The sequence below is a fragment of the Puma concolor genome, chromosome B4 (genome assembly GCF_028749965.1).
Source record: "Puma concolor isolate L17-30 chromosome B4, mPumCon1.1.hap2, whole genome shotgun sequence".
Classification (NCBI taxonomy): Eukaryota; Metazoa; Chordata; class Mammalia; order Carnivora; family Felidae; genus Puma; species Puma concolor.
Genome location: NC_141673.1, coordinates 142,309,132 through 142,333,744, shown reverse-complemented (window position 1 = coordinate 142,333,744; position 24,613 = coordinate 142,309,132). Strand labels below are relative to the sequence as shown.

Sequence of the window (24,613 nt, the reverse complement as noted above, 5' to 3'; positions counted from 1 at the left end):
TTTAGAAGTTTTCTTCGAAATGTATTGTGAGACTATGTTCTTGCTCGTCTTAACTTCTTGTTATATTATCTTAAATTATATTGTTTATTCTTGTGGACACAGCTTATGTGTACAATGTATATGGTCTTAGAATTCAGAAACTTTCTGACCATTTCTGAAGTAGAAGATGAACAGATTGTATAAAGTTGTCCCTTACTAGGAATAGTAAAATACAAGATTTGGACAAAGGGAAGGTTATATACAATAATACTCTGCTTTAAAAAAAAAAAAATGTATTAGATATAAAGTGCCCTTTGTTTTAGATACTAGAAACTTATCTCAGTGTATGAGAAACATATTAATGATCTTTATTGTGCACGTTGAAGAATAATAACGTAAGATGTTACCTGAAGGTTGAAGAATGAATCTGATCCCAGAATACATTCTGATCCGTGCCATAGTGTGTATTCTTGGCAGTAACACTGAGCGTGTGTGCAGCAAGGAGGCCTCGTTACTTGCCTCCTGACTCAGCCCTGAAAGGCAAGTAGTGTGTACGTGGTGGGATGGTGGGAAACGCACGTGTGTTCAGCAACCAAGAGGTCTTCCCTTCCTGGGTGGCTGAGGACAGGTCGCTGGTGTCTGTCAGGAGGGATGCCTGACCGTCTAACGTTAGAGAAACTTGTGAAAATGTTCACACGTGTTTTTACAAAGATAAATAGTTCGCATTGTGAAAAAGACCTTTCTGGTCTTGTTGGAGTAGTTTAGATTGTATGTTAATGAGAACGATAATTAGGGCGACAGGTGTAAGCATCACTTTGTCATTTTGTTGTGCTTCTCTGTCATGAACACTGAGTAATTCAGTCTTTTGTGGGGCCTCTTCGCAGTAGTGAAGGGGTCAGCATTTTTAAAAACAAAGAGTTAATAGGTATTCAGAGCGTAGTGGGCATTTGGAAGCAACACGTGACGTGATTTGTACGGTGTTGATGAGCTGCATGTGCTCTGCTTCCAGAATTCCGCCAGAAATGCGGTTGCCATGAGTATTGAGCGGTGACCTTGTGTGGTTCCTGTCCGAGCGGGGTGGGTGAGGGAGGAGTGTGGTTCCACTAGTTCATTTCTCCTCACAGTGACGTCTGTGTCACACACAGCAGGAGGCTTGGAAACTGAACCGTACTGCCACTTCCTGTGGGGCAAGCTGTGCACGTTCCTAACCGCTGCGTTCTTGAACATCCGAATGGCACCTTGCGCCAGCAAAAGCCCTTTTCTGTGTTGGGAGGGACGGTTCTGCTAGTGTGGGTGGGGGAGGGGCTTTCAGAAGGAAAAAGAAGACGAGGAGTTTGCGTTTGTGCAAGTCCTTTGGTAAAATGCAGACCGAGTCAGATGGAGCCTGTCGGTATTACTGCCGGAAGAGTCCGTCTTCATAAACATTTCTAGTCGCTCTCTGCAGCAGAGGATGGTTTGAACGTTCATACCCGAATTGATGGAACAGTGGACTGTGTTGTAATGTGTTTATACTAAATAAGAATGAACTTTGATTCATTTTCAGGGCTTCGCCAAATCCGTGTTCCAAATAGCTGTTTAACACCACTGATTTTTCTTTTTCGTTTGATTTTACAGTGTCATTATTCTGATTAATCTCCATTATTCTGATTTGCTTAAAAGCTGAAAAGCCATTCCTTTTCTCTGAGAACAGTTTAAAAAGCAAACTCTGAAGAGTTGTTTGTGTTTAATTAGTTTCTTGCTCACACACTTTCTATTTTTCCTTGTAAGAGAAAGTGAGACTTGTTTGCCGTGTGTATCGTACGAGACGATGCCTCACCTCGTGTGCACCTTTGTGGTTCTCCTGTCTGTTCCCGTCAGACTGTGAGCTGCCCGAGGCCAGGGCCTGCTGTCGCTCTGTGTGTGTCTCCTGGCGCAGCGCCGGCACCGAGCACGCGCGCAATAAACACTGTTGGACAAACCTCATCTGTTAGAAGTGTCGTCTTTGGATTCCTCCCCACCTTGGGCTCTTTTCCTCCTGATAATACGTGGTCGGTGTAAATTACCAAAAATGGGAAAAAATGAAAGTTCCCCAGTAATAAAAGGTAGTGTTAAGGGTGTGGGTATACCTTCCTGACTTCTTCACTTCTTCATGTCCTGGTAGCTTTTTTTTTTTTTTTTTAAAGAATTTGGAAATTTTGTCTGCTGGTTTGGATTTGTGGAAGACACTCGCAGTGTGTAAATAGGCCCCTCTTCTTCATCACGGGAGGACACACGTGGTTTGTGGGGGGTCGGGGGTCTTCTGAGAGGCCTTAGGACGGCCTTCGTTGTTGCTTTGTGACACCCAGCTGGAGGGATGCTGCTGTTTGCGCTTTTGTTGTGTGCCCTTAATGCTTTAAATATCCTGTTCAGGGGTGTATGACGTTCAACACATCTTTTTCCGTTTTACCTTTTTTAACTTAAAAACATTCGGTCAGTAAATCGTCCGCAATGCTCCTTCCCGTCACGATTTTAGATCGTCTCCAGCTTCAAGACCACCACGTCGAGGGCCGTGTGCCAGCTCGTGAAGGAGTACATTGGCCACAGGGATGGCATCTGGGACGTCAGCGTGGCGAGGACACAGCCCGTGGTGCTGGGCACCGCGTCTGCCGGTAAGTCCACAGCCAGTCGCTCTGCTTGTCGGGCGTGACAGCCGGTGCAGATGACTCCCTGCGGGGTGGGTGGCAGAGTTGGCGCTGGAAGCCGGCCGGAGGCCGAACAGTCCTTGAAACCAAAGCACTTGGCCTTGTTGTGCTCCGTCAGGCCTTGCTGCTGTCAGCAGGTGTGATGTCAGGTGTCTGGGTGAGCAGGTGCTGGCTCCGTGGTTGCGCCACCTGTGTTTACGGCAGCATAAGGTAGAATATCTTTTGAACAGGCGAGGTACTTTCTTGTTACAGTCGAGCGTGTGTCTGCTTGAGTTGTGAGGTACGGCCCAGGGAAGGGCTGTGTGGTCTCTGAAGCGGGCTAGCTGTTCTAGGATTTAGGTGGAGGCAGGGGTGCTGGCAGCCCTTTTAACCTGTGGGACTCCCGGGGCCGGTGTTAGAGACCCTTTTCTCTCATTAAAGAAAAGATAGGTTTTGAAAGCTATCCAAGGTGCCTAACCTAATAATACCCTTTCCGACCAAAATTACTGAAGTTAAAAATGGTGCCCACTTATTGAAAATGATTTTTCCAGGTACTTAGTGGATTGTGCTTTTTTTTTTTTTTTCTTCTTTAAGTTAGTTTTGAGAGAGAGAGTGGGGGGAGGGACAACCACAGAGAGGGAGAAAGGATCTGAAGCAGGCTGTGTGCTGATAGCAGAGAGCCCAATGCCGGCCTTGAAATCATGAACCTCAGATCATGACCTGAGCCGAAGTCGGACACTCAACTGACTGAGCCACCCAGGTGCCCCACTAGATTCTGCTTTGTTTTGTTTTTGAAAAAGTTTATTTATTTATTTAGAGAGAGTGAGTGAGAGGCAGAGAGAGAAGGAGAGAGAATCCCAAGCGGGCTCCATGCTGTCAACACAGAGCCTGATATGGGGCTTGATCCCACAAACTGTGAGATCATGACCTGAGCCGAGATCAAGAATCAGAAGATTAATTGACTGAGCCACCCGGGTGCCCCTGATCTGCTTTTTAATAGAAGTAGAAAATTTTACAGCAGATAGAACCATGAATGAAGAAAGTTGACTTGTTTAAAATTATGTTCACTTGTGAGCACTCCCCAGTGTTTTAGAAATTCCCTTACAGTTAAAAAGAAAGAATGAAAGGGCCTGTTTCTGGTATCTCTGAGATCTTGTTTAGATAATTGACATTTATTTTTCAGATTTTCTGTTGTGTAAGAGGAAAGGCCCAAACGCATACATATGACCTCAAATAATTTGTAACTGGAGTTTTGCATTTATTTACTGTGTGATGGTCTGGAAAGTGTTAATTCAACAAAACAGTGAAGCTGTGATGGGTTGGTTAGAAGGACCCTGGCGAGGTGCAGTCAGTGTGACCATGTGCCATGAGTCCCAAGTCCCTGGGTATCTGTTTGCCACCCCCTTGACCTGGGACAGGTCACCCAGTTCTCCTGTCTTGGAAACGTGGTTTCTGATCTACAGTCGGAAGAGATGCTAGTGGTAATGTAACTTCTCACTTTCATTTGAAGACTGTAGAATTGGTGGTGGGTCAGTCACTCCTGTTCTTTGGATCTTGCAGATCACACGGCCCTGCTGTGGAGCATAGAGACAGGGCGGTGCCTCGTCAAGTACTCAGGCCACGTGGGGTCAGGTGAGTGCTCCGGGGCGGGCTGTGCCTTGTGCTGGGAGGGCACTGACCTGGCTGCCTGCCGGGCGGGCCCTCGCGACGGGCGGACGGGTGTGCCGCCTCTGGCAGGGAGCCTCAGGAAGGGACCGCTCCGCTGCCCTGCACGCAGAGCAGGACCTGTCTGCGCTTCGTGGCCTAGAAAGCCACCTGTCGACAGCTTTGCAACTGAAGTGTGGACGTCGTCTGCGATCGTGTACTCGTTTTAGAGGTTCTCTTTCGGCGTGTGCTCTGCGCGTGTCAGGGCCCAGGGAGGGATGCCGTGTATCCCGGGCTTCCTGCCGCACCTCCCGTTGCCGCCGGTACGGCCGCTCGTCCCCTCCTGTGAGCCGCCCCTGCACGCTCCCTTGTGTCCTGCCGCGTCTCTCTCACTTCCCTCCGGGTGCCCGCTGTGCTTCCCTCCTCCTGGCACGCCCTCCACTCCGGTGCCTGTCGGCTGCTTCCTCATTCACTCTCCCCTGCCCAGCCACCGCCGCACCCCTGCCCTTCATAGACAGCCCGGGTGTGCCTGCCCTCTGCTTCTTGGGCTTGGGTGCCAGCCCTTCCCTGGGTGGGGGACTCATCTTGTCCTGTCTAGGCTGTGACCCATGCTTTCCCCTTTTTTGGGGTCTCGTTCCCACGGGGTCCCTCAGCACACGAGTGTCTTCAGTCCGCTGCAGGATGGTGCCCAGGCGGGGGAGGCAGTGCTCACGGCGCAGGGAGCCACTGTGGCTTGTTTCCTCCACATGTTTATTCCTTGAAAGCGTTTGTAAAACGAAACACGTGCACAAAATCGGAAAATTCAGAGGGTATTAGCCAGCCCGTGTAGACAGTTACAGCACTTTGCTCCCTGCCCTCTTTACTCCATTTCACTTCCCTGAAGGGAACCACTGTCGACAGCTTTACGTATTCTGCTCTTTTCTTTCATTTTTCAAGTAGTCTCTACCCCATTGTGGGGCTCAAACTCACGACCCTGAGATCAGGAGTCACACGTTCCTCCAACAGAGCCAGCCGGGCACGCCTTCATTCTGTTTTTCGAAATAGCCTATTTTATTATTTCTGAGTGTTGGAGTGTTAGACAGGTGCTTCCTCCTGCTGGAAGGAGGGCCGTCTCCCTTGCCTCGGATGAGATCCTCCACTCTTGTCCTCACCAAGTGGTGACAGCACAATTCTCATCACTCGTGGCTATGTGTGTATTGGTCACAGCTGCTTGTGACGTGCCTTGTTTTTTCTTCCGCCTGGTTTCTGCATCCATCCCTGACTCATCCCTGTGCTCCTGTGTGACGTGCCTTTCTGGTGGCCATACTCGGTGCGGCATCTCTGTTCCTTTGTTGTCCCTTCCCTGGAGCTTCCCCTCTCGCTGGATGGCCTGGACGCCCAGCTCTTCACCGGCCACTCTGTGCACCTCTCTCCCGTGTCCTCTTGCCCCAACACGTGGGGTGCACACCGCCCTGGGCGTCAGGAGGCCGGGTGACGGGAGGTGGAGCGCTGATGTCTGGCCTTCCCTTCTGGGGTGCTGTCCTCACAGACACCGTGTCTGCATTGCTCGTGTCCTGGCTTTGGTCTTTCCACTAGGTGGTGTTGCGATGACGTGGCCAAGGTCCCGTTAGCCTGAAGGGAGTGGTTCTCCCCACCTGGGATTTCTATGAGCATAGCTCACTGCAGGTGGTTTGCCGTGTCTGTCCTGCCTCGTTCCGGCATCACCTGAACAGAGGACCCTCCTGTGCCTCGTCCCCTCTGCCTCAAGAGTCACGTGCTGGGCTTCGTGGCTGCCCCTGCCCGACCCCCAAGTAGAGCCCTCTTGTGCGGGGGATGGTGCTTCTTCCTGTTTGTTGTTCTTTTATGTTTGTGGTAAAGTTAGGCACACAAACCATTTAAAGATCGGGTGCCTCTGAAGCTTGCTGTGGAGAACATTGGTCTCTGGTGGCCTCTCCCTTTCTGCTCCTGGTGTGGCCTCTGGGAATTGAGTTAGCCGCGTGTTGGGGGTGCTGCGCATCTTTGGAGAAGGTGCTGGCGGGGCTCACCTTCCTGTTCTGCCTCAGCCACGGCCAGCAGACCCTCTGCCGGGGGACGGGGCGCAGTTTGGCTGCAGGCCGCCCCCTGCCGGGTGGCACCTGTGCGCACGTGCAGGCCCGTCCCCATTCAGTGGCGCCGTCCCTTTGGTGAGCTGGTGCACAGTGTGCATGTTGCAGCTGCGACAGTCGTGAAGCGCCCGCTGTGTGCTGGGTTCCCGGCCGAGTGCTCCGCACGTGCTCTTTCACAAAGCGTGTGTCACGGCTGTGAGGGCCACCTGTGGCACTGGTGGCGCGTTCAGGTTTGCACGGACGTCGAGGTGAGAGGTGGCCATGGAGCTTGCCACTTGCTCCTGGCCCTAGGGGCATCCTGCCGTGTGTGCGTGTGTGTGTGTGTGTGCGCGTGTGTGTGTGTGTGCGCGTGCGTGCGCACAGGGTCATGACAGCTTATTGCCGGTCCTGAGGAGGCTGTGGTGTCCACCTGCTCCTCCCACACTTACCCGCAGTCTACACTCGCTGGACTTTTCATTTCCTCAGGAAAAGAGAATTCCCAGTGGTGTAGCTGGCGGAATCTTTCTGAAAGAACTTGCTTCATTTTCTGGAACTTTCTGTGCACTCTGTCCTGTCGTGTGTTCGCTGTGTGGGTGTGAGTGCTGGCTCCCTCGCAGGGTGGTCCCAGCAGCCAGGCTCTGGCCTCTGCACACTCTGGCTCCTTCTTCTGTGCACCCCACTCCTGCTCCTTCTTCCTGCGAAGCACCTCGGTCCTCCCCCAGCTGGAGGAGGGGACCGTCCGTGTGGATCCTGACTCTCTCTCCGAGCTGGCGAGGCCTGCCGCCTCTGCTCCCGGGGTCTCCTGGAACGGGACGGGAGGGAGGGTGGGCAGTAAACAGTGTCCCTGCTGTGGTCTGTCCCCATCAGTTGTCATAAGTATGGTTTCTCTTTCATCCTGATTCATTTTTCACTCGAGAGGACTTCCTTGTCTACAGAAAGAAGTAGATTAGGGGCGCCTGGGTGGCGCAGTCGGTTAAGCGTCCGACTTCAGCCAGGTCACGATCTCGCGGTCCGTGAGTTCGAGCCCCGCATCAGGCTCTGGGCTGATGGCTCAGAGCCTGGAGCCTGTTTCCGATTCTGTGTCTCCCTCTCTCTCTGCCCCTCCCCCGTTCATGCTCTGTCTCTCTCTGTCCCAAAAATAAATAAACGTTGAAAAAAAAAATTTTTTTAAAAAAAAGAAAGAAGTAGATTATTAGTGTTGTTTATCTGTATGTCTTATGTGTCAGTAATTTGATCATTCATGTTCAGTGAGTTTTTCATGCATCTCTGCATTTATTCTTAGGTTAACTGGGTGGGAGGATCTAATATTGAACGTTAAGTTTTTTTAATTCTTAAAGTTACCTTGTAATGCACGTTGTTATGAGAAACGATGATATGTCGTTATTTTATGCCTGTTTTGTAATGTTTTTGTTTTGCAGTAAATTCTATCAAGTTTCATCCATCAGAGCAGTTGGCTCTTACTGGTATGTTGATCTTTTTCTTCTTTATTGAAGAAAGTTATAGATAATTTAAAAATAGCCATAGTCGTTCCTTTCTCGTTGGTCCCTTCCGTAAAAGTCAGATCATCATTTTGTGAAATACTCGAGGGATGGAGGAAGGAGGACACATCAAGTGGCACTTGTTTCACCTGTAGTGTATTGTCAGGTGAGCTTGGCTCTCCCGGGAGACTGCACGTGACCCACCCTGAGCTGGTTTTTGCGAAGCCCTTAGTGGTTGCCCACTTTCTGCTCGCACCACAGGGGGAACTTGGTTTTCTGAACACCTGTCATTACTGCGAGTTCCTAATCCTGCGTGCATCTGAAACAGAGGAGGGCAGAAACAGTAGCCCAGGTCACGGCAGTCTGCGGGGCCAACGTTTTTCCTCCTTTCTGGGCGCTCCTCAGTGGTGGCCGCGTGGTTTTGCCGTGATTTTATGTAGTAGTTTGTACAACAGCTTCATTGTTGAACTGAGGAGTCTTCCAGTAAAATTGTCTGACTGTAGACTCCTGTGACTTTGGGGGACACTGACAGTAATCTCGAGGGGTAAATGTTTAGAGAGAGTGGAGGTCAGCAAGCTTTTTTTGTAAATTATCGTAACTAAATGTTCTCATCTTTGACAGCCACATGGTCCATGTCACAACCACTCAGCTGTGTTAGTGTGAAAGCAGGAGAGGTAGTGCACGGGTGAGTGGCTGTGGCTGTGGCCCGTGGGCCAGATTCTGCTGACCCTGGGGTAGAGGGTGAGAGTGGGGCCAATCGGGTGCTTTTCCATGTGAGCAGAATATGGTGGGTCTGAACAGGCCTTGACCACAGCTAGTTGATGCCCAAGTAAACACGTGGGGAATAAAGTAGGTGAGAATTTTCCACTTTATGTAATCGGTGAGTGATTGTGAGGAGGGAGGGTGGGGGGGAACAGTGATGGCCAGAGCTGGGGCGAGAAGGGAGGGTGGGGGAGACCGGTGATGGCCAGAGTTGGGGTGAGGAGGCAGGGGAGAGGCATGCTCAATGGAGGTTTGCACGTGGGGCAGGAGAGCTAGCAGGGCAGGCAGTGAGCTCGTCTGACAACTTGAGAAATGTGCCACTGTCCACACGTGGCCGCTTTGGGGAACCTCTTAGCCACAGAGGAAAGTGAGGTTCAGACGGTACCTTGTGAGGGCAGCTGGAGATGCCCGCCCTGCACGTCTGTGTGCCCTTCCCCGGCCCTTCCCTCTGTCCCATGTGCACAGCACCTGGCACACCTGGCCGGTGGCAGTAAGGCCCCAGACCCGCGGGGCCCAGCAGGCTGTGAGCCCACTGATGTTGGGCGCAGGGGAGAACGTATTTGTGTGGGGCTCACTTTTCTGAAGTACTGTTTGGTTTACTTAGCTTCGATAGATGGACAGGATAACCTGTACTTGTAAGTGTTGCCTGAAACTTCACAGCTGTTCACCGTAAAATGAAAGGAGGGGGTATTTTTAACCACCATCTTAATTGTGTGCATTTAGCCTGTTGTCAGCAGCATCATGCAGTCTCAGAAGCAGCTCTCGATCATTGAGTTACAGAACTCTGATGACGCTTGGCCAGAACCTAGCAGAAAGCATCTTATACCTGATGTGCACTGTGGGTAATTGTGCCCTGATTTCTGTCCTCAGCTTCTGGAGATCAGACCGCCCACATTTGGAGATACGCCGTCCAGCTGCCAACGCCCCAGCCTGTTGCTGACACCACTGTAAGCAGCACCTTTACTTACCATGAAAGCGCCACTTGGGGTATGTTGTAGGGTTCTGGACACTTGCAAAGTTTAGGACAAATTTATATGGTCTCTTAAAAAAAAATTCTTTTTTTTTTAATGTTTATTTATTTTTGATAGAGGGAGAGTGCGAGGTGGGGAGGGCAGAGAGAGAGGGAGACACAGAATCTGAAGCAGGCTCCAGGCTCTGAGCTGTCAGCACAGAGCCTGATGTGGGGCTGGAACCCATAAACTGCGAAATCATGACCTGAGCCGAAGTTAGATGCTCAACCGACTGAGCTACCCAGGCGCCCCCAAATTTGTATGGTCTTACAGACCGGATGTTTGTGACCCCCCTTTAGAGTTTGAAGCCCTAACTGCCCCCCAGTGTGTCTGTATTTGGAAGTGAGGTACTGACGCTGGGGTCCTGTTGGCATAGCATTAGTGTCCTTCCTCAGACACCAGTGAGCTTGCATGTGTTTCCCTTCCCTGCTGTACCTGGGAGCTGCCATGTGAGGCTGTGATGACAAGCTGGGAAGGCTTGCACCAGAAACCGAATAGGCCGCACCTTGATCCTGGCTGCCCGGTCTTGGTGTTTTGTTCTGGAAGCCTGAACAGAGGACAGTGTTGAAAGTGAAGTTCCTTGTTTATATATGTGTGCATGTATGTTCTCGCCCCCCTTTCCACAGCTAGTAAACGTTGGCCATTAATATTTAAAAACTATACAATTAGGTCACGTTTCTTAACGTTTTCTATGTTTTAGACCACGAGTCTGTCTTTCACGTAAGGTGAACTGGGGGCGCCTTGGTGGCTCAGTCGGTTGAGTGTCAGGGTCTTGGTTTCGGCTCAGGTCATGATCTCACAGGTGGTGAATTGAAGCCCCACGTCAGGCTCTGTGCTGGCAGTGCGGAGCCTGCTTGGGAGTCTCTCTCTTCCCCTCCCTCTCTGCCCCTCCCCTGCTCTGTCTCTCTCTCTCAAAACTAAATGAATTAAATAAACAAACGTAAGGTAAACTGTGTAAGTCAGTGTGTGTGACGTCATCTTCAAGGAGGTAAAGGTAGGTGGTTGACAACGGGTTGCATATTGAGAAGAAGGATGGGTGGATTTAGACCATGAAGCCTTCGGTTAGCTTTTTTCTGCTCGGATGTAGTTGTTCCCTTCAGCCCAGCACCGTTTCTGGTCACACAGAGGCCTCGGGTAGCCTTCTCCTTGCTTCCGTCGCAGGAGAGCCGAGGGGTCACTCAGCCTGGCCCTGTGCTCTCACGTGGGCGGACACGGCGCCGGGCAGCGCGGAGCTGGGGATGCACTGTGGCCGGAGTCGCCAGGAGGATCGCACTCGCCCTCTGGCCGTGCTGTTTCCGCCTTGGAGTGTTGTGTTACTTGTTTCTTTCTTTGAAATGTTGTAAACATTGTTCTCTTTGGAGATGGGTTAAGTAATTACAGTGATGAGTAGGAATTGTCTTCAGTGAGGAGATCTAAACAGTTCGTTTTTATTTTTATTTTTTATTTATTTTTTGAATGATTATTTTTATTTTTTAATACTAAATTTATTGTCAAATTGGTTTCCATACAACACTCAGTGCTCATCCCAACAGGTGTCCTCATCAGTGCCCATCACCCACTTTCCCCTCTCTCTCACCCCCCATCGACCCTCAGTTTATTCTCAGATGTTTTTAAGAGTCTCTTATGGTTTGCCTCCTTCCCTCTCTGTAACTTTTTTCCCCCTCCCCCTCCCCCATGGTCTCCTATTAAGTTTCTCAGGATCCACGTAAGAGTGAAAACATATGGTATCTGTCTTTCTCTGTATGACTTACTTCACTTAGCATAACACTCTCCAGTTCCATCCACGTTGCTACAGATGGCCAGATTTCATTCTTTCTCATTGCCAAGTAGTATTCCATTGTATATATAAACCACATCTTCTTTATCCATTCATCAGTTGATGGACATTTAGGCTCTTTCCATAATTTGGCTATTGTTGAAAGTGCTGCTGTAAACATTGGGGTGCAAGTGCCCCTGTGCATCAGCACTCCTGTATCCCTTGGGTAAATTCCTAGCACATTTTTATATTTATCTATCAATCTATCTGTTTATTTATTATTTAAAACAGTTGACAATTTTATTTTCACATCTCACAATACAAATGAAAATTGTTTTTTTTTTTTTTTTGTCCCGCTACTCCCTTGGAAAAACTATTCTCTGTTTGATAGGAAGGGGGAGCAAGTCTTCCTTGTCATGCTGTTAGAAAACACCCAGAGTCACAGCACCATGATCTCCTAGTGAAGTAGAACAAGTAATATAAAATGGATATAAGGAGGTTTCTGTCTCTCCTTACCTGTCTGGTCAGGTCATTCCTGGCCAAGTGGGCACCATCGTGGGACGGGCGGGGGAGGTCTCATCATTGGGGGCCCCAGGCGTCATTCGCGTGTAGCCTCCCATAGGCGGCCTCATTCCAGGAGAGGGTCCAACTGGCATCATCCCAGGAGGAGGAGGGCCCCCCGTATGGGGTGCTGGCGTCATACCAGGGCAAAGAGGACCCGGGAGACGAGGGGGAGGTGGGATCATTGCTCCTGCAGATGGAGGACAGAGAGTGGAGCAGGAGGAACCTTTCCTTGCAGAAGTGCAGCAGTTGCTCTGTCCATCAGGCTCTGGGCTCGCTCTTGCATCCATTTCTGATAGCGGATCTTTCACATTCTCTTTGTGTTTCCTACTACTGCAGTGTGTCTTTCTCGCAGACGGAGAGTCACGGGTGAGGTATGTGTCGCAGGAGTCACAATAAAACTTAGGCATGTTGCTCTGCAGACCATTGGCCACTCTGTCGTACGTTTTTATTTTTAATTAAAATTTTTGTTTTAAATTTTAGAGTGTGAGAGTGCAAGCAGGGTAGGGGCAGAGAGAGGGAGAGAAATCTCAGGCAGGCTGCACAGTCAGTGAGGAACTCGACATGGGGCTCAATTCCACAGCCCTGGGATTACGACCTGAGCTGACGTCACTTAGGCGTTTAACCACCTGAGCCACCCAGGCGCCCCCTGAACAGTTTATTTTTAATGGAGTGTTTTGTCTTTTATTTTAACATGTTTTTTTCCCTCGTGGAATAACCAGACTGTTATTTAACATGGCCATTGGCTCAAGAAATAGTGCTGACAGATGATAAGGCAGAGGGGCCAGGGAGAGGGTTCAGCAAATGTGTTAACATTGTATGGATTTGTTTTCAAAGGAAATAAGAAAAATTCTAGTTTTGGCAGAGGGAAAAAAATCACATATAGTACTTACATGATAAAAACGTAATATATTATTTACAACGTTGTATTGACCCTGTTTTCTTCTTTGTGATTTTGCTTGCGTTGGGTGCAGGGACTGTCTGTGATTGATAGTTGCCACCTCAGGCTTTTGGGGTGACTTGGGGCAGCCCGTGTCAGTCAGTGACGGAGCCTCGGAGGGTCCCACGCGGCCTGCCCTGGAGATGGCACTTGTCGTAAGTTCTCGCCGCCTGGGCTTGCCTCGGGTTGACTTAGCGGCTCGCCTGCATTTTAGAAGAAACTTTAGTCTGTTAAGATCCTTGTTCATTTTTGGGGCGCCCGGGTGGCTCAGTCAGTTGAGCGTCCGACTTGGGCTCAGGTTATGATCTTGCGGTTTGTGAGTATAAGCCCCGCATCGGGCTCTGTGCTGACAGCTCGGAGCGTGGAGCCTGCTTCGGATTCTGTGTCTCCCTTTCCGTCTGCACCTCCCCCTTTTATGTTCTGTCTCTCTGTCTCTCTAAAATAATTAACACATTAAAAAAAAAAAAGATGGTGGGGCGCCTGTGTGGCTCAGTTGGTTGAGCGTCCGACTTCGGCTCAGGTCATAATCTTGCGGTTTGTGAGTACAAGCCCCGCGTTGGGCTCTGTGCTGACAGCTCAGAGCCTGGAGCCTGCTTCGGATTCTGTGTCTTCCCCTTTCTCTGTGACTCCCCTGCTCACGCTTTGTCTCTGTCTCTCAATAATAAACATTTACAAAAAAATTTAAAAAAAAGATCTTGTTCGTCTTCACCAGTACAGCTTTTTAAAATTTAGCTTGGACCAGAGAGTTTTAGTTGGCATGTACCAAGAAATATTTGATAAAGAAGTGTTTGGGTGGTGAGTGGAGACACTTTCAGATGGCCTGTCAAGTCACTGTGGGACCCCAGCTGTGTGATGTCGAGCAACTGCTTTAATTCACCGGGTGGCTTCACTTTCCCTGTTGAAACAGGAAGATCGAATCAGGTTACCCACGTGGCTTCCAGGGACCCTTCCTTCACGAGAACCGTGATTCAGTGGCTCCTTGGTCCTGTGGCCGCTCGTGTTCGGGAGATCCACTTAGCATTAAGTCAGCAATGTTGGACATTCTCCTCCGCTGTTGCTGGCGGTCAAAATGGTTCAACCGAAATGGATTGTCTCCAAGATGTGGGCAAAAAGCACACAGACCATTCTCACTCCTTCCCCTGCTCTTCACGTCAAGTGTTAAAAGAGCTTATAGGGGTGCCTGGGTGGTCAGTCGGTTGAGTGTCCGACTTAGGCTCGGGTCATGATCTTGCAGTCTGTAGGTTCGAGTCCTGCATTGGGCTCTGTGCTGACAGTTCGGAGCCTGGAACCTGCTTTCGATTCTGTGTCTCCTTCTCTCTCTCCCTTCCTCCGCTCATGCTCTGTCTCTCTCTGTCAAAAATAAAAATAAACATGAAAAAAAAGTTGAAAAACTTATAATTATTCGTGAATGCGACTTACTATCTTTGCATTTTAAAATACTTTCAATTCTTGTCTAGTTTGGACAAATGATTTCTGTGAAGGTTCCTATTGACCTTTCCATCGTGCGTCCCGAGAGCTAGAGCTCTCTGAAATCGGGGTCCCCTGGACCCGCTCTGAGGAAATCCCTGCATTCACGCTTACTTGTCACTTTTTCCTTCACAGTTCTCAGGGAAAAGCACAGCAGGCGCACCAGTTCTGTGTGCCAGCAGTGAGCAAAACTCTCAGGAATTTTGGGATTATCTTTGATGCGTCTCTTCTTCCTCACCTGTTTTCCATCTTCCGTTTCCATCTGTCTGTGACATCTCACTGCTTCTGGTTCTTCTGTAATTCTGAATGCACTTCTCTGTCCTGTCTCCCCGTCTACCCTTTATGTAACACTTACCCAGAGATCTCTGCTGAGCCGCGGCTCCACCCGGCACCCCTCTTCTGTGCCTGCCTGAGGCACCGTGCAGGCCGGCCCTGCCCGTCAGGGCCAGAGAGGGCCCGGGGGCTCCTCACGAGTGGCTGTGGGAGCTGAGGAACCTCGTGGCCAAGGGGCCATTGTTGGCTGGGGGAGAGCCCCGAATCACAGTATCCCCATGCGGCATCTCCAGGGACCACATTGCTCTTCCTGTTGGGGTGCGGTTACCGGTCAGGGTCCTTTCTCCTGGAGCAGGTTATGCTCCTGGGGTGTGTCCTCATGCTGTTAGCCCGCAGGGGCCGTCACCTCTAGTCCCTGCCGAGGCTCCCCGTTCCGGCCTGGCCACTCATGTTGTATCCTCTCTGCACGCACGAGGTCAGGAGTGGTCTTTCTGGACTTGTGCTTGCCACCTTGCCAAGCCCTTTGCCAGTCCCTGGAGCCAGCCCAGACCGGACGCATTCGGTGTCCCTCCCTCCCTGCCGGCCCGCTTGGCCCTCTTCCTGGGTGTTCTCCCCTCATCGCTCTTATGCTCTCCACCCTGCAGGCCTCCCTGACTTTGCTTCGTAGTCTTTAGTGTGCTTTGAGATCGGTAACTCTGCACAACGTGTGTTTAACTTTCCTGCTGGACGGAGAGTCCCTGTGCTTCCTGCATTTGACCTGGGAGTGCCCTGAGCATGCACTCCTGGCACGCTGCCTCCAGTGGCCGCTGCCCCCCTCCGTGACTTTCCACTGTCCTTACCCCCTCGGGTTTCCTACACAGACCTCAGACCCTCACGCCGTCCGCACCCTCCTCTGCTTCTCTGTGTGTTCCTGCTGCTGTGGGGCCTCGCTCATTGGCATCCCTTCCATGCGGCCTGGCTCCCGGCTGTCAGTCCTTGGGCAGCTCCGTATGGGATGTGATCTGTGTCTCTCCCGCCTCCTCCTCTGAATCCACCTTTCCCACCTCCACGCCCGTGACTTTGCTGTTTGTGTAGCTTCTTGGGGCTTTGGCACCTGCTCTTCGGTTGGGAATGCTGTTCCCCTAAGTGTTTGTGCCTGGATCCCTTGTTTTCTTCATGCTCCAACTCAAATGTCACTTTAGCAGAGGGTCTTTCCCTGATAATTCTGTATAAAATAGCCCTCGCGACTGCCCATCCCTCCATCTGCTCCGTTTCGTAGTGCTTATTACTGCCTGAATCTGTGTGTGTGTGTGTGTGTGTGTGATACATCCTTACGCTTTGTGCATGTGCCTGTGACCTGTGTCCCTACACTGTGTGTACGTGTGACCCATATCTCTACTGTGTGTGTACGTGTGACGTGTATCCTTACACCGTGTGTATGTGTGACCTATATCTCTATACCGTGTGTATGTGTGACACATATCTCTACACTGTGTATGTGTGATCTATATTTCTGTACCATGTGCGTGTACATGTGACACATTTCCCTGTACTATCTGTGACATTACCACTCTAGCACGTGTGTTTACATGGCACGTATTTCCATACTAGCGTGTGTGTACGTATGCCATACATTGCCATACAAGTATGGATGTGTGTATGTGTGTGCACGCGCGCATACATATGCCCCTGCGTGTGGTCTGTCTTCCTCGCTAGCATGTAAATTCCATGAAATGAGGACGTTTCCAGTCTCTGGGGCTCTAGTTCCATTGTTCTGCATGTCCATGTGAGACAGAGGTCATCTTTCTCTGCTGTGGGACTGGCATGTGGTCTGGCGGTGTGTAAGCACCTGATATTTGTTGAATGAAAGATCGATATGTTTTCTTAAAGAGCTGAAGCCTTTCGTGTTTTCATTTTAGTTTTTGACAAAAGACCTTACAGGAAAATAAAATGAACTCGTATCTGTTTCTATAGCAATCGAATTCTAAGTAGCCTTCTGAGAATTGAAATGTTTCTTTTTTTATTGTGATAAATTACTGACTTTCAAATGTATTTTATATTTTAGTACATTGCTCCTAATATGTGGTAAAAATTTAAAATAAAATCATTTTATTTGCCATTTTATTGCTGACTGGAAATGGACTGTAGCTTATTGATGTCATAGTGGCCTTAATTTTGTTCTCTTCTTATACGTGGTCGTGGGTTTTAACCAAGTAGATAATCATGAAGTTGATAAACAGTCATCAAGCTCCAGATACTTGCCAGATACCGTGCTGTTGTTGGTCATAACGATGATCAAGTCCTAGAAAGACAAATGACAACAGTCTGATTGTGTAGCTGTGTCAGAAAAGACTCAAGATTCCCAGGGAATTTCTTCTCTGCTCTCACAATCAGCAGCAGATATGTGGCGAAGATGAAGTGGAGTGCTCCGATAAAGACGAGCCTGATGTTGACGCGGATGTGTCCAGTGACTGTCCTACCATCCGGGTGCCGCTGACATCTCTTAAGAGCCACCAGGGAGTGGTCATAGCCGCTGACTGGCTGGTTGGGGGGAAGCAGGCAGTGACGGCCTCCTGGGACAGAACGGCGAATCTGTTTGACGTGGAGACGGCGGAACTCGTTCACTCTCTGACAGGTACTTCAGGTGTTTGTGATTTCCAGTTGGCGTGCTTTTGATTTACGTGCATGTGTTTATATCTTACCTTGCAAATTACTTCTTGTCCAGGATTATTTTTAGTTCTTGTGGTACCCAGATTGTGATTTTTCAGGGACCCTTTCTAAATTACAGAACTGTTTGTTAGCTAAACCTATTTTATCTTTAAGGGATTTAACTGTAGCATGTAATACCTAGATATTTGAAAAATGGTTGTTCTGTCAGCTTCCTATTGCTTTGTAGCAAATTTCCAGAAACTTAGTGTCTTAAAATAACATGGATTTATAAGCTCATGGTTTCCCTGGGTCTGGAGTTCTGGGCACATGCTCGCTGGTCCTGTGCTCAGGGTCTTATGGGTGAAGCGAAGGTGTGGTCTGAGGCTGTGATCTCATCTGAGGGTTAGGTTCTGTCCTCTTACTTACCGCTGGTGGAAGGATTCGTTTTGTTGTGGCATATGGCTGAGGTCCCCATATGACTGAGGTCCTTGTTTTCTGGCGACCTGTCAGCTGGGGACCCACCACTCCCCGCATCCAGAGCGTGCCCTCATATCCCTCGTGGCCCCTTCAGAGATGTTTCCCCACACAGCTGTTTGCTGTGTTTTCCGCTTCCAGGAGAACATCTCTTTTCAAGGGCCTGCCTGATTAGGGCACGCCCACCTAGGACAGAGTTTCTTTTGATTAACTTGAAGGCACTGATTTGGAGGTCTTAGTTACATCTGCAAAATCTGTTTTACCTTTTAATGTACCGAGCTTACCAGAGTGATATCTCGTCGCATTTACAGGTTCTGCCCCAACTCAAGGGAAGGTATCCTCCAGGGTGTGTATGCCAGGGAAGGGGGTCACCGGGACATCTTAGAGTTATGCCCACTACAGACGTTTTTGCAAATTTGTCAGTAAGTGAATTTCCTCATTGAGTGTTAAAGATTATGTTTTACTAAGGGTTCCACATATTCTAGTATTAGAAGTTACTCTGGAATTAAAGATTAAGAATTAGTTTGTTCACATATTTAGCCCATTAAAGAGATTTGCCAGACCCTCTGACCGTCAGCATCAAGAGGTGGGTCACGCTCGCACTCGTTTTGCTGATCCCTCTAAATGTGTGGATGAAAGGACTCCAGTTCCCGAGGGAAAACCAGTTCCACTGCGACCCCACACGCTAGTTTTAAGTGACTTCTTATCTTTCCCTACTTGCATTCCCTTGTACGGTGACCGTGAGCAGTAGAGACCATAAAGAGGTTTTGATTCTTGTGTTCTTAAGAAAGCATCGCTGTAACTGTGCCTACAGGTGGATGATCTTGCATTTTTGTCATCTTTGGTTGTAGGGCATGACCAGGAGCTAACGCACTGTTGCACACACCCCACCCAGCGGCTTGTGGTGACCTCCTCCCGGGACACGACTTTCCGTCTTTGGGATTTCAGGGACCCTTCCATCCACTCCGTGAATGTCTTCCAGGGCCATACGGAGTGAGTCACAGTCATTTAGAGATCTCTCTTTAACTGTTCGTGAAAAAAGTTTTGCAGGTGGATATTAAAACTTAATTCGTATCTTCATTTCCAGTATTAACTTCCAGCTCCACGTCTTCCAAACTGGCTGCTCTTTCCCTAAACGTTTAGCTCCATTTGGGTATTTGTAAGACTTTAAAAGATTCAGTCACTGAAGTTCTCACAGGGAATTGGATGGTGGTAGGATGGGGCAGTGGGGAAGTCAGGAAACACTAGAGTTGGTGGCCCGCACAGCCTCTGCTGAGCGCCGGGCCAGAGCTGGGGAGGACACCCCCCCCCCCCCCCCCCCCGGCCTGGCCATCTATTGGGCAGCTCAGGCATAGCTGTGTCTTGACAGAATTCTTCTTTTTTTTTTTTTAATTTTTTTTTTTTTTAACGTTTATTTATTTTTGAGACAGAGACAGAACATGAACGGGGGAGGGTCAGAGAGAGAGAGAGAGAGAGAGAGGGAGATACAGAATCTGAAACAGGCTCCAGGCTCTGAGCTGTCAGCACAGAGCCCGACACGGGCTTGAACTCATGAACCGCAAGGTCATGACCTGAGCCGAAGTCGGACGCTTAACTGACTGAGCCACCAGGCGCCCCCAGAACTCTTACTTCTTTCCAAAAACTTTTCTCCAGTCAGACCGTTCCCGATAAATCACATGACCATCTTTCCAGAGACATCCCCGCTCCCCTGCCGTGCCCTATCCCCTCCGTGAGCAGGACGCCCTTCCTGTCACACCTCCTGACTGTATCCTGTCATCTGCTCCCCATGCCACCGCTGCCCCTGCACGTGCCTCTCTGGACCGGACCGTCTCTGTGTCTGTCTCTCTGGCAGTGTGTGTCCTGAGCTTCTGCGTGTCCAGAAAGGTCCCGTGTGCTCACTAAACACTTGTTAATGAACGCATGCTTGCTCATTTGGTTGCTTGAAAATAACGGATTTTCTTCATTCCTTCTTTGGACGCACTCCCTAAACAAGCCCGTTTTATGTGTCTAACGTCAGATACGAAATTAGAGATTCAGTGTTGAGAATTCGTGCCGTGTTCACACGGAAACCGGACAGACAGAGGTCTTCAAGAAGCTTGGGGCCAGAAGGGAGGTGGCGTGCTCTGGGACAGCGGTGCGAGCATGGCCTGTGTGTGCTAGGTCCCCCCTCCCGTGTGTCCTGAGAGACTGTGACAGACTTGCTGCTGGCAGCTGGAGGGGCCGCGGCACGGGGACCGAAGGTCTCCATTCGCAGCGGCTTAGCTGGCGGCGTTGGTGCCTGCGTGCAGGGCACCTCTCGCCGCGTCCCTGCTTTCACAGGTCTCTGTCCCGTCCAGGGGACGGCTTCTGGTCAGGCCAGCCTGGACCATGCAGGGGGGCGGCTGTCCTCCGTCTGCTCTGAGGGCGGGCTCGCTCTGGGCCCCGAGGACAGGGGAGCCGTGTGCGGTAATGGGGGCTTAGGACGAGCCGGGGCCCCGTGCTCACAGCCCTGCCCAGAGCCTGCTCGTCTCTTCTCCCGGGTGCTTTATGTTGAGGAGGCTCAGGCGCACGTGAATTTGGAGGGGATCGTGTGGCGGCACCCCACGTACTCTGCTCCTGGCCTCACCGGTGGTGTTGTTTTCACCACATCGGTCGTGTTTCTGTGTGCGCACGTGGACATGTGCAGCGTCTGGACACACAGCGCCCATGAGTGCTGTCTGCCGGGGCCCTGTGCCAGGAGCCGCCCTTGGCCTGCCGCTTCTCCCTTGCACTCCGAGCGCGTCTTTGGAGAGTTGTTGGGCGTTCCCCCGGAGAGGGTGGAAACAGAGTTCTGGGATGGCATCTGATACCCGGCCCACGTTCAGCTCTATCCCTGTTGTCCCTGAAATGTCTCTGATACATTGTTTTAGAATTCAGTCAGGCTTCATTCATTACATGCACTCATTTTGTTCTGTGGTCCTTTAATCTAGGTTAGTCTTCTGACCATTTGTTGTTACTGTTTTTATTTTAAGTTTATGTATTTAGAGGGAGAGGGCGAGGGCAAGAGTGGGGTTGGTGCAGAGAGGTAGACTCCTAGGCCAGCTTTGCGCTGTCAGCACAGAGCCTGACTCGGGGCTTGAGCCCACGATCCTGGGATCCTGAGCCAAAGTCGAGAGTTAGATGCTCAAACAACTGAGCCCCCCAGGCGCCCCTGCTGTTATTTTTATGGCGTGGATTGTTTTTGTGAAGAATCTAAGCCATTCTCAGCTAGAATGTCCCACACTCTGCTTCTCTCCTGGTTGCCTTTTTGCCAGAAGTCTTCACAGCCACCATTGTGTGCTTTGTGTCCCCAGCAGAGCGTCCTGCTATCGGGGATGCGGGCCTGGAGTGCGGGGGCGTCTCCAGGTGTCCCTACCGCAAGATGTGTTTTCCACGTTGAAATGTGTGAAGTGGCGGGGAGACGTGAGCAGTCTTCTTCCCTAGTGACCTTTCATCCACTGGGTCTGACGTCCTCAGTGATCCTCTCCTGGGTCTCTTATCACCTCGAGTGTGTAGAAGTGGTGACCTTGCTGATTTTGGCCTTCTTTCCACACTCATCAGTTGGCGCTTTGTTCGTTAGTGTAGTTGAGGCTGCTGTAGGCTCAAGGATTATTACACTTTGATGGTTGTAGGTCTTTGTTTTGTAATTATTGTTGTTTCAGTTGTTCCAGACTCGGCTGCTGGGGCTTCTTAGACGTGCCCCTTCTGTCCTGAGCACTCATGACGTCTGGCGCAGGAGTCTGTCCCGGACTCGCTGCACTTTCCCCATCCCACACTGGATGAGTGGCATCTGGTCTGAGCCTTGGGGGCTGGGCTGAAAAGGGCAGTGTGAACTTTATGTGAACAGCCCTCTGTGGCACCGATGGGAGCCTCCCTCCTGTGACACGGGAGGCCTTGCACGCTGGGCACAGCACACATGCGGTCCTTACAGGGGGTCTGGAGCCCTCCTCCAGATGTGTGGAGGCCAACCAAGGCACAGGGAGCTTGGTGGGGGGGTTCTTGTGGGGCCCGACTCTTAAGTGTGATTCCAGAGTCATTTTTCTGGGTGTTATTTAAAGTATCTTTGGTCACATTCTGTTTTCAATTGCTTTTTTTGATTGTCTGAAAGATTTTATTTTTATTTTCTGCAAAAAGAGCCAAGAATTTATTTGTGTTATTGGGTGTTGTTGGAAGTGTGTGTTTAGCGTTAAGACTATTTTTTTTTTTTAATTTTTTTTAACGTTTTTTATTTATTTTTGAGACAGGGAGAGACAGAGCATGAGTGGGGGAAGGGCAGAGAGAGAGGTAGACACAGAATCGGAAGCAGGCTCCAGGCTCTGAGCCATCAGCCCAGAGCTCGACATGGGGCTTGAACCCACGGACCGCGAGATCGTGACCTGAGCTGAAGTCGGACGCTTAACCGACTGAGCCACCCCGGTGCCCCGCGTTAAGACTTTTTGAGTAGTAGGTCTGTCTTGTCTGCCACCCTCTGACTGTGCAGCGTAGGAAATGCTGGGGTCATGGTTCACATGTCTCTATGATTTGGGGTGTATTTTTGTACCTGGTGGATGTGTGAAATAACGGTCGTTTCTGGAGAGATACACTATGAGGAACATGATTGGTTACGAAGGGGTTCTTACTGTTTCTTTTATAAGGTTTTTTTTTAATGTTTATTTTTGGGATAGACACAGAGTGCGAGTGGGAGAGGGGCAAAGAGAGAGGGAGGCACGGAATCCAAAGCAGGCTCCAGGCTCTGTGCTGTCAGCCCAGAGCCCCATGCAGGACTTGAACCACAAACTGAGATCATGGCCTGAGCCGAAGTTGGATGCTTAACCGATTGAGCCACCGGCTGCCCCTTTTATTCCCCTAAATGTTGGCTTTCTTTCTTTTCTTTTTTTAATGTTTTTATTTATGTTTGAGAGAGAGACAGAGCATGAGTGGGGGAGGGACAGAGAGAGAGGGAGACACAGAATCCGAAGCAGGTTCCAGGCTCTGAGCTGTCAGCACAGAGCCCGATGCGGGGCTCGAACCCACGAACCGCAAGATCCTGACCTGAGCTGAAGTCGGACGCCCAATCGACTGAGCCACCCAGGTGTCCCAGGGATTCTTATTTCTAGCGTGGACCTGTGACGAGGTTTCTTTGGTTTGTTTTTCTCACGGGATCAGTAGTGGCGTAGAGCAGGCATGGAGCCCTGTCTGTCCCTGAGGCCTCTTGCATCTGGATGCCCCAAGACAGAAGTTGATGCTTTCATTTTCTGTATGTAGTGAGGACACATGGACTTGTGAGTGAAAATGGAATAAGTGGACAAGCACCGCCCTTAGACCATGTGCATTTTCTCTTAACCAAGTTAGGATGAACCAGCATATTTGTTGATGTGCAAGGTACCAAAATAAGACCGTTCTCCCTTTGGCACTGATTTCCAGTGGTGTCAGAGAAGGGCACGTTTTACCTTTTCAGAGGCCTTGGGGCACTGGCACGGGCTGGCCGGGGGCTTGTGCGCCGTGCCCGCGGGCCGAGGCCCTCCTCTGCTCCTTCGGCCATGCCGTGGCCGGTGGCGGCAGGTGGGAGCCTCTGTTCCCGCAGGGTGGAGAGGCCGCTGCCTGGGGAGAGCCCGCACGGCGTGGCCAGCAGGTGGGGCTGCAGCCTTGCCTGATCCGTTAGCAGTGAGCCTCTGGGAGTTGCGGCCGCTCGGAAAAACAGGAGGTGGGACATTTTACAGGGTTTTTAGATGAAGACTCTGTTTAGTCGGTAGCTCTTGTTGTTTTGTTTTGTGTTTTTTTTTTTGTTTTTTTTGCCTCCGGCACGGGTTCCCTAGGTTTGAGCCCACGGGGACAAAGAAATCCGACAGAATACGGTACCTGTGCCAGTAACTACGTGTGCACCTACAGAGGGCGTGCTTTTATCAAACCAAACGCACAGCCTTGTTCCCGACCGAGAGCGGAGAACTGGCTGCTTTCGGACCGTGTTCGGTTTCCTCACTCACCTGCGACGGTCTGAGTGTGGCTTCTCAAACACGCTCGGGTCTCCTGCCTCCCCCAAGCCTTGGGTCCGTCTGACGGCCGCCGCCGCTGCACCGTCCGTTGCCACCCCAACCACGGCTGCTGTCACGGGCCCAAGGCCACATTTCCGACATCCAGCAGTGACTGCCCCTGTAGGAGATAAGTCATTTCGGTGCCTGCAGTGCTGTCTCCTGGACTGGGAGCTAACTCTTGGTTTTCCAGGGTGATTTTCTTGAGTCCTTTTAATCTTTCTTTCTTTCTTTCTTTCTTTCTTTCTTTCTTTCTTTCTTTCTTTCTTTCTTTCTTGAGTCCTTTTAATCTTTCTTTCTTTCTTTCTTTCTTTCTTTTTCTTTTTCTTTTTTTTTTTGTATTTTACTTTTTTAACGTTTATTTTGAGAGAGAGAAAGAACATGAGTGGGGGAGGGGCAGGGGAGAGACGGACAGAATCCCATGCAGGCTCCATGCTGAGGTGGGGTTCCATCTCACGACCCTGAGATCATGACCTGAGCCATGATCAAGAGTCGGATGCTCGACCAGCTGAGCCACCCAGGTGCCCCTAACCCATTTCTTTTCTGAACGTTAAAAGCACAACTCAGACATGCTGTTCCTTACTTGTTGGTATCACCCGAAGAGTTGTAGGTGGGGCACACTCTCCAGAACGTAGTCTCTTAGGGCATATTTTCATTTACAAGAAACTCAACACACATTCTCCAGTAAAGTATGTTGGAATCTAATATCTTATATAATGTGAGTAATTCACTTAGCTCTTCAGTGATTTTGAATTTCTGTATGTTGGGTTTTCTTAAGGCAAGATGTAGCTGTATAGGTTTTAAGATTATTTGTGTAGTTTTATAATTTATTTTAAGTTTATTTTGAGAGAGAGAGCATGAGCTGGGAGGGGCAGAGAGAGACAGAAGGAGAAAGAGAGAGAGAGAGAGATTGAATCCCAAGCAGGTTCATGCT

The 24,613-nt window shown here is 50.1% G+C and overlaps 1 protein-coding gene and 1 pseudogene across 5 annotated transcripts in view; one reads left to right on the top strand and one right to left on the bottom strand.

The window, feature by feature from the left end:
• WDR37 (WD repeat domain 37) overlaps positions 1–24,613 on the top strand; it is a 65,934-nt gene that overhangs the window by 23,597 nt on the left and 17,724 nt on the right. For 4 of the 5 annotated variants that reach the window (XM_086715063.1, XM_086715066.1, XM_086715065.1 and 1 more), the window contains 6 exons: positions 2,471–2,606; positions 4,179–4,250; positions 7,744–7,788; positions 9,436–9,512; positions 16,946–17,186; positions 18,526–18,667. In XM_086715063.1, the coding sequence (XP_086571189.1) occupies positions 2,471–2,606; positions 4,179–4,250; positions 7,744–7,788; positions 9,436–9,512; positions 16,946–17,186; positions 18,526–18,667 (713 nt within the window). The remainder of the gene's footprint in view (positions 1–2,470; positions 2,607–4,178; positions 4,251–7,743; positions 7,789–9,435; positions 9,513–16,945; positions 17,187–18,525; positions 18,668–24,613) is intronic. The other variant, XM_086715064.1, reaches the window with a different exon arrangement.
• On the bottom strand, positions 11,844–12,530 carry LOC112867316 (U1 small nuclear ribonucleoprotein C pseudogene; annotated as a pseudogene).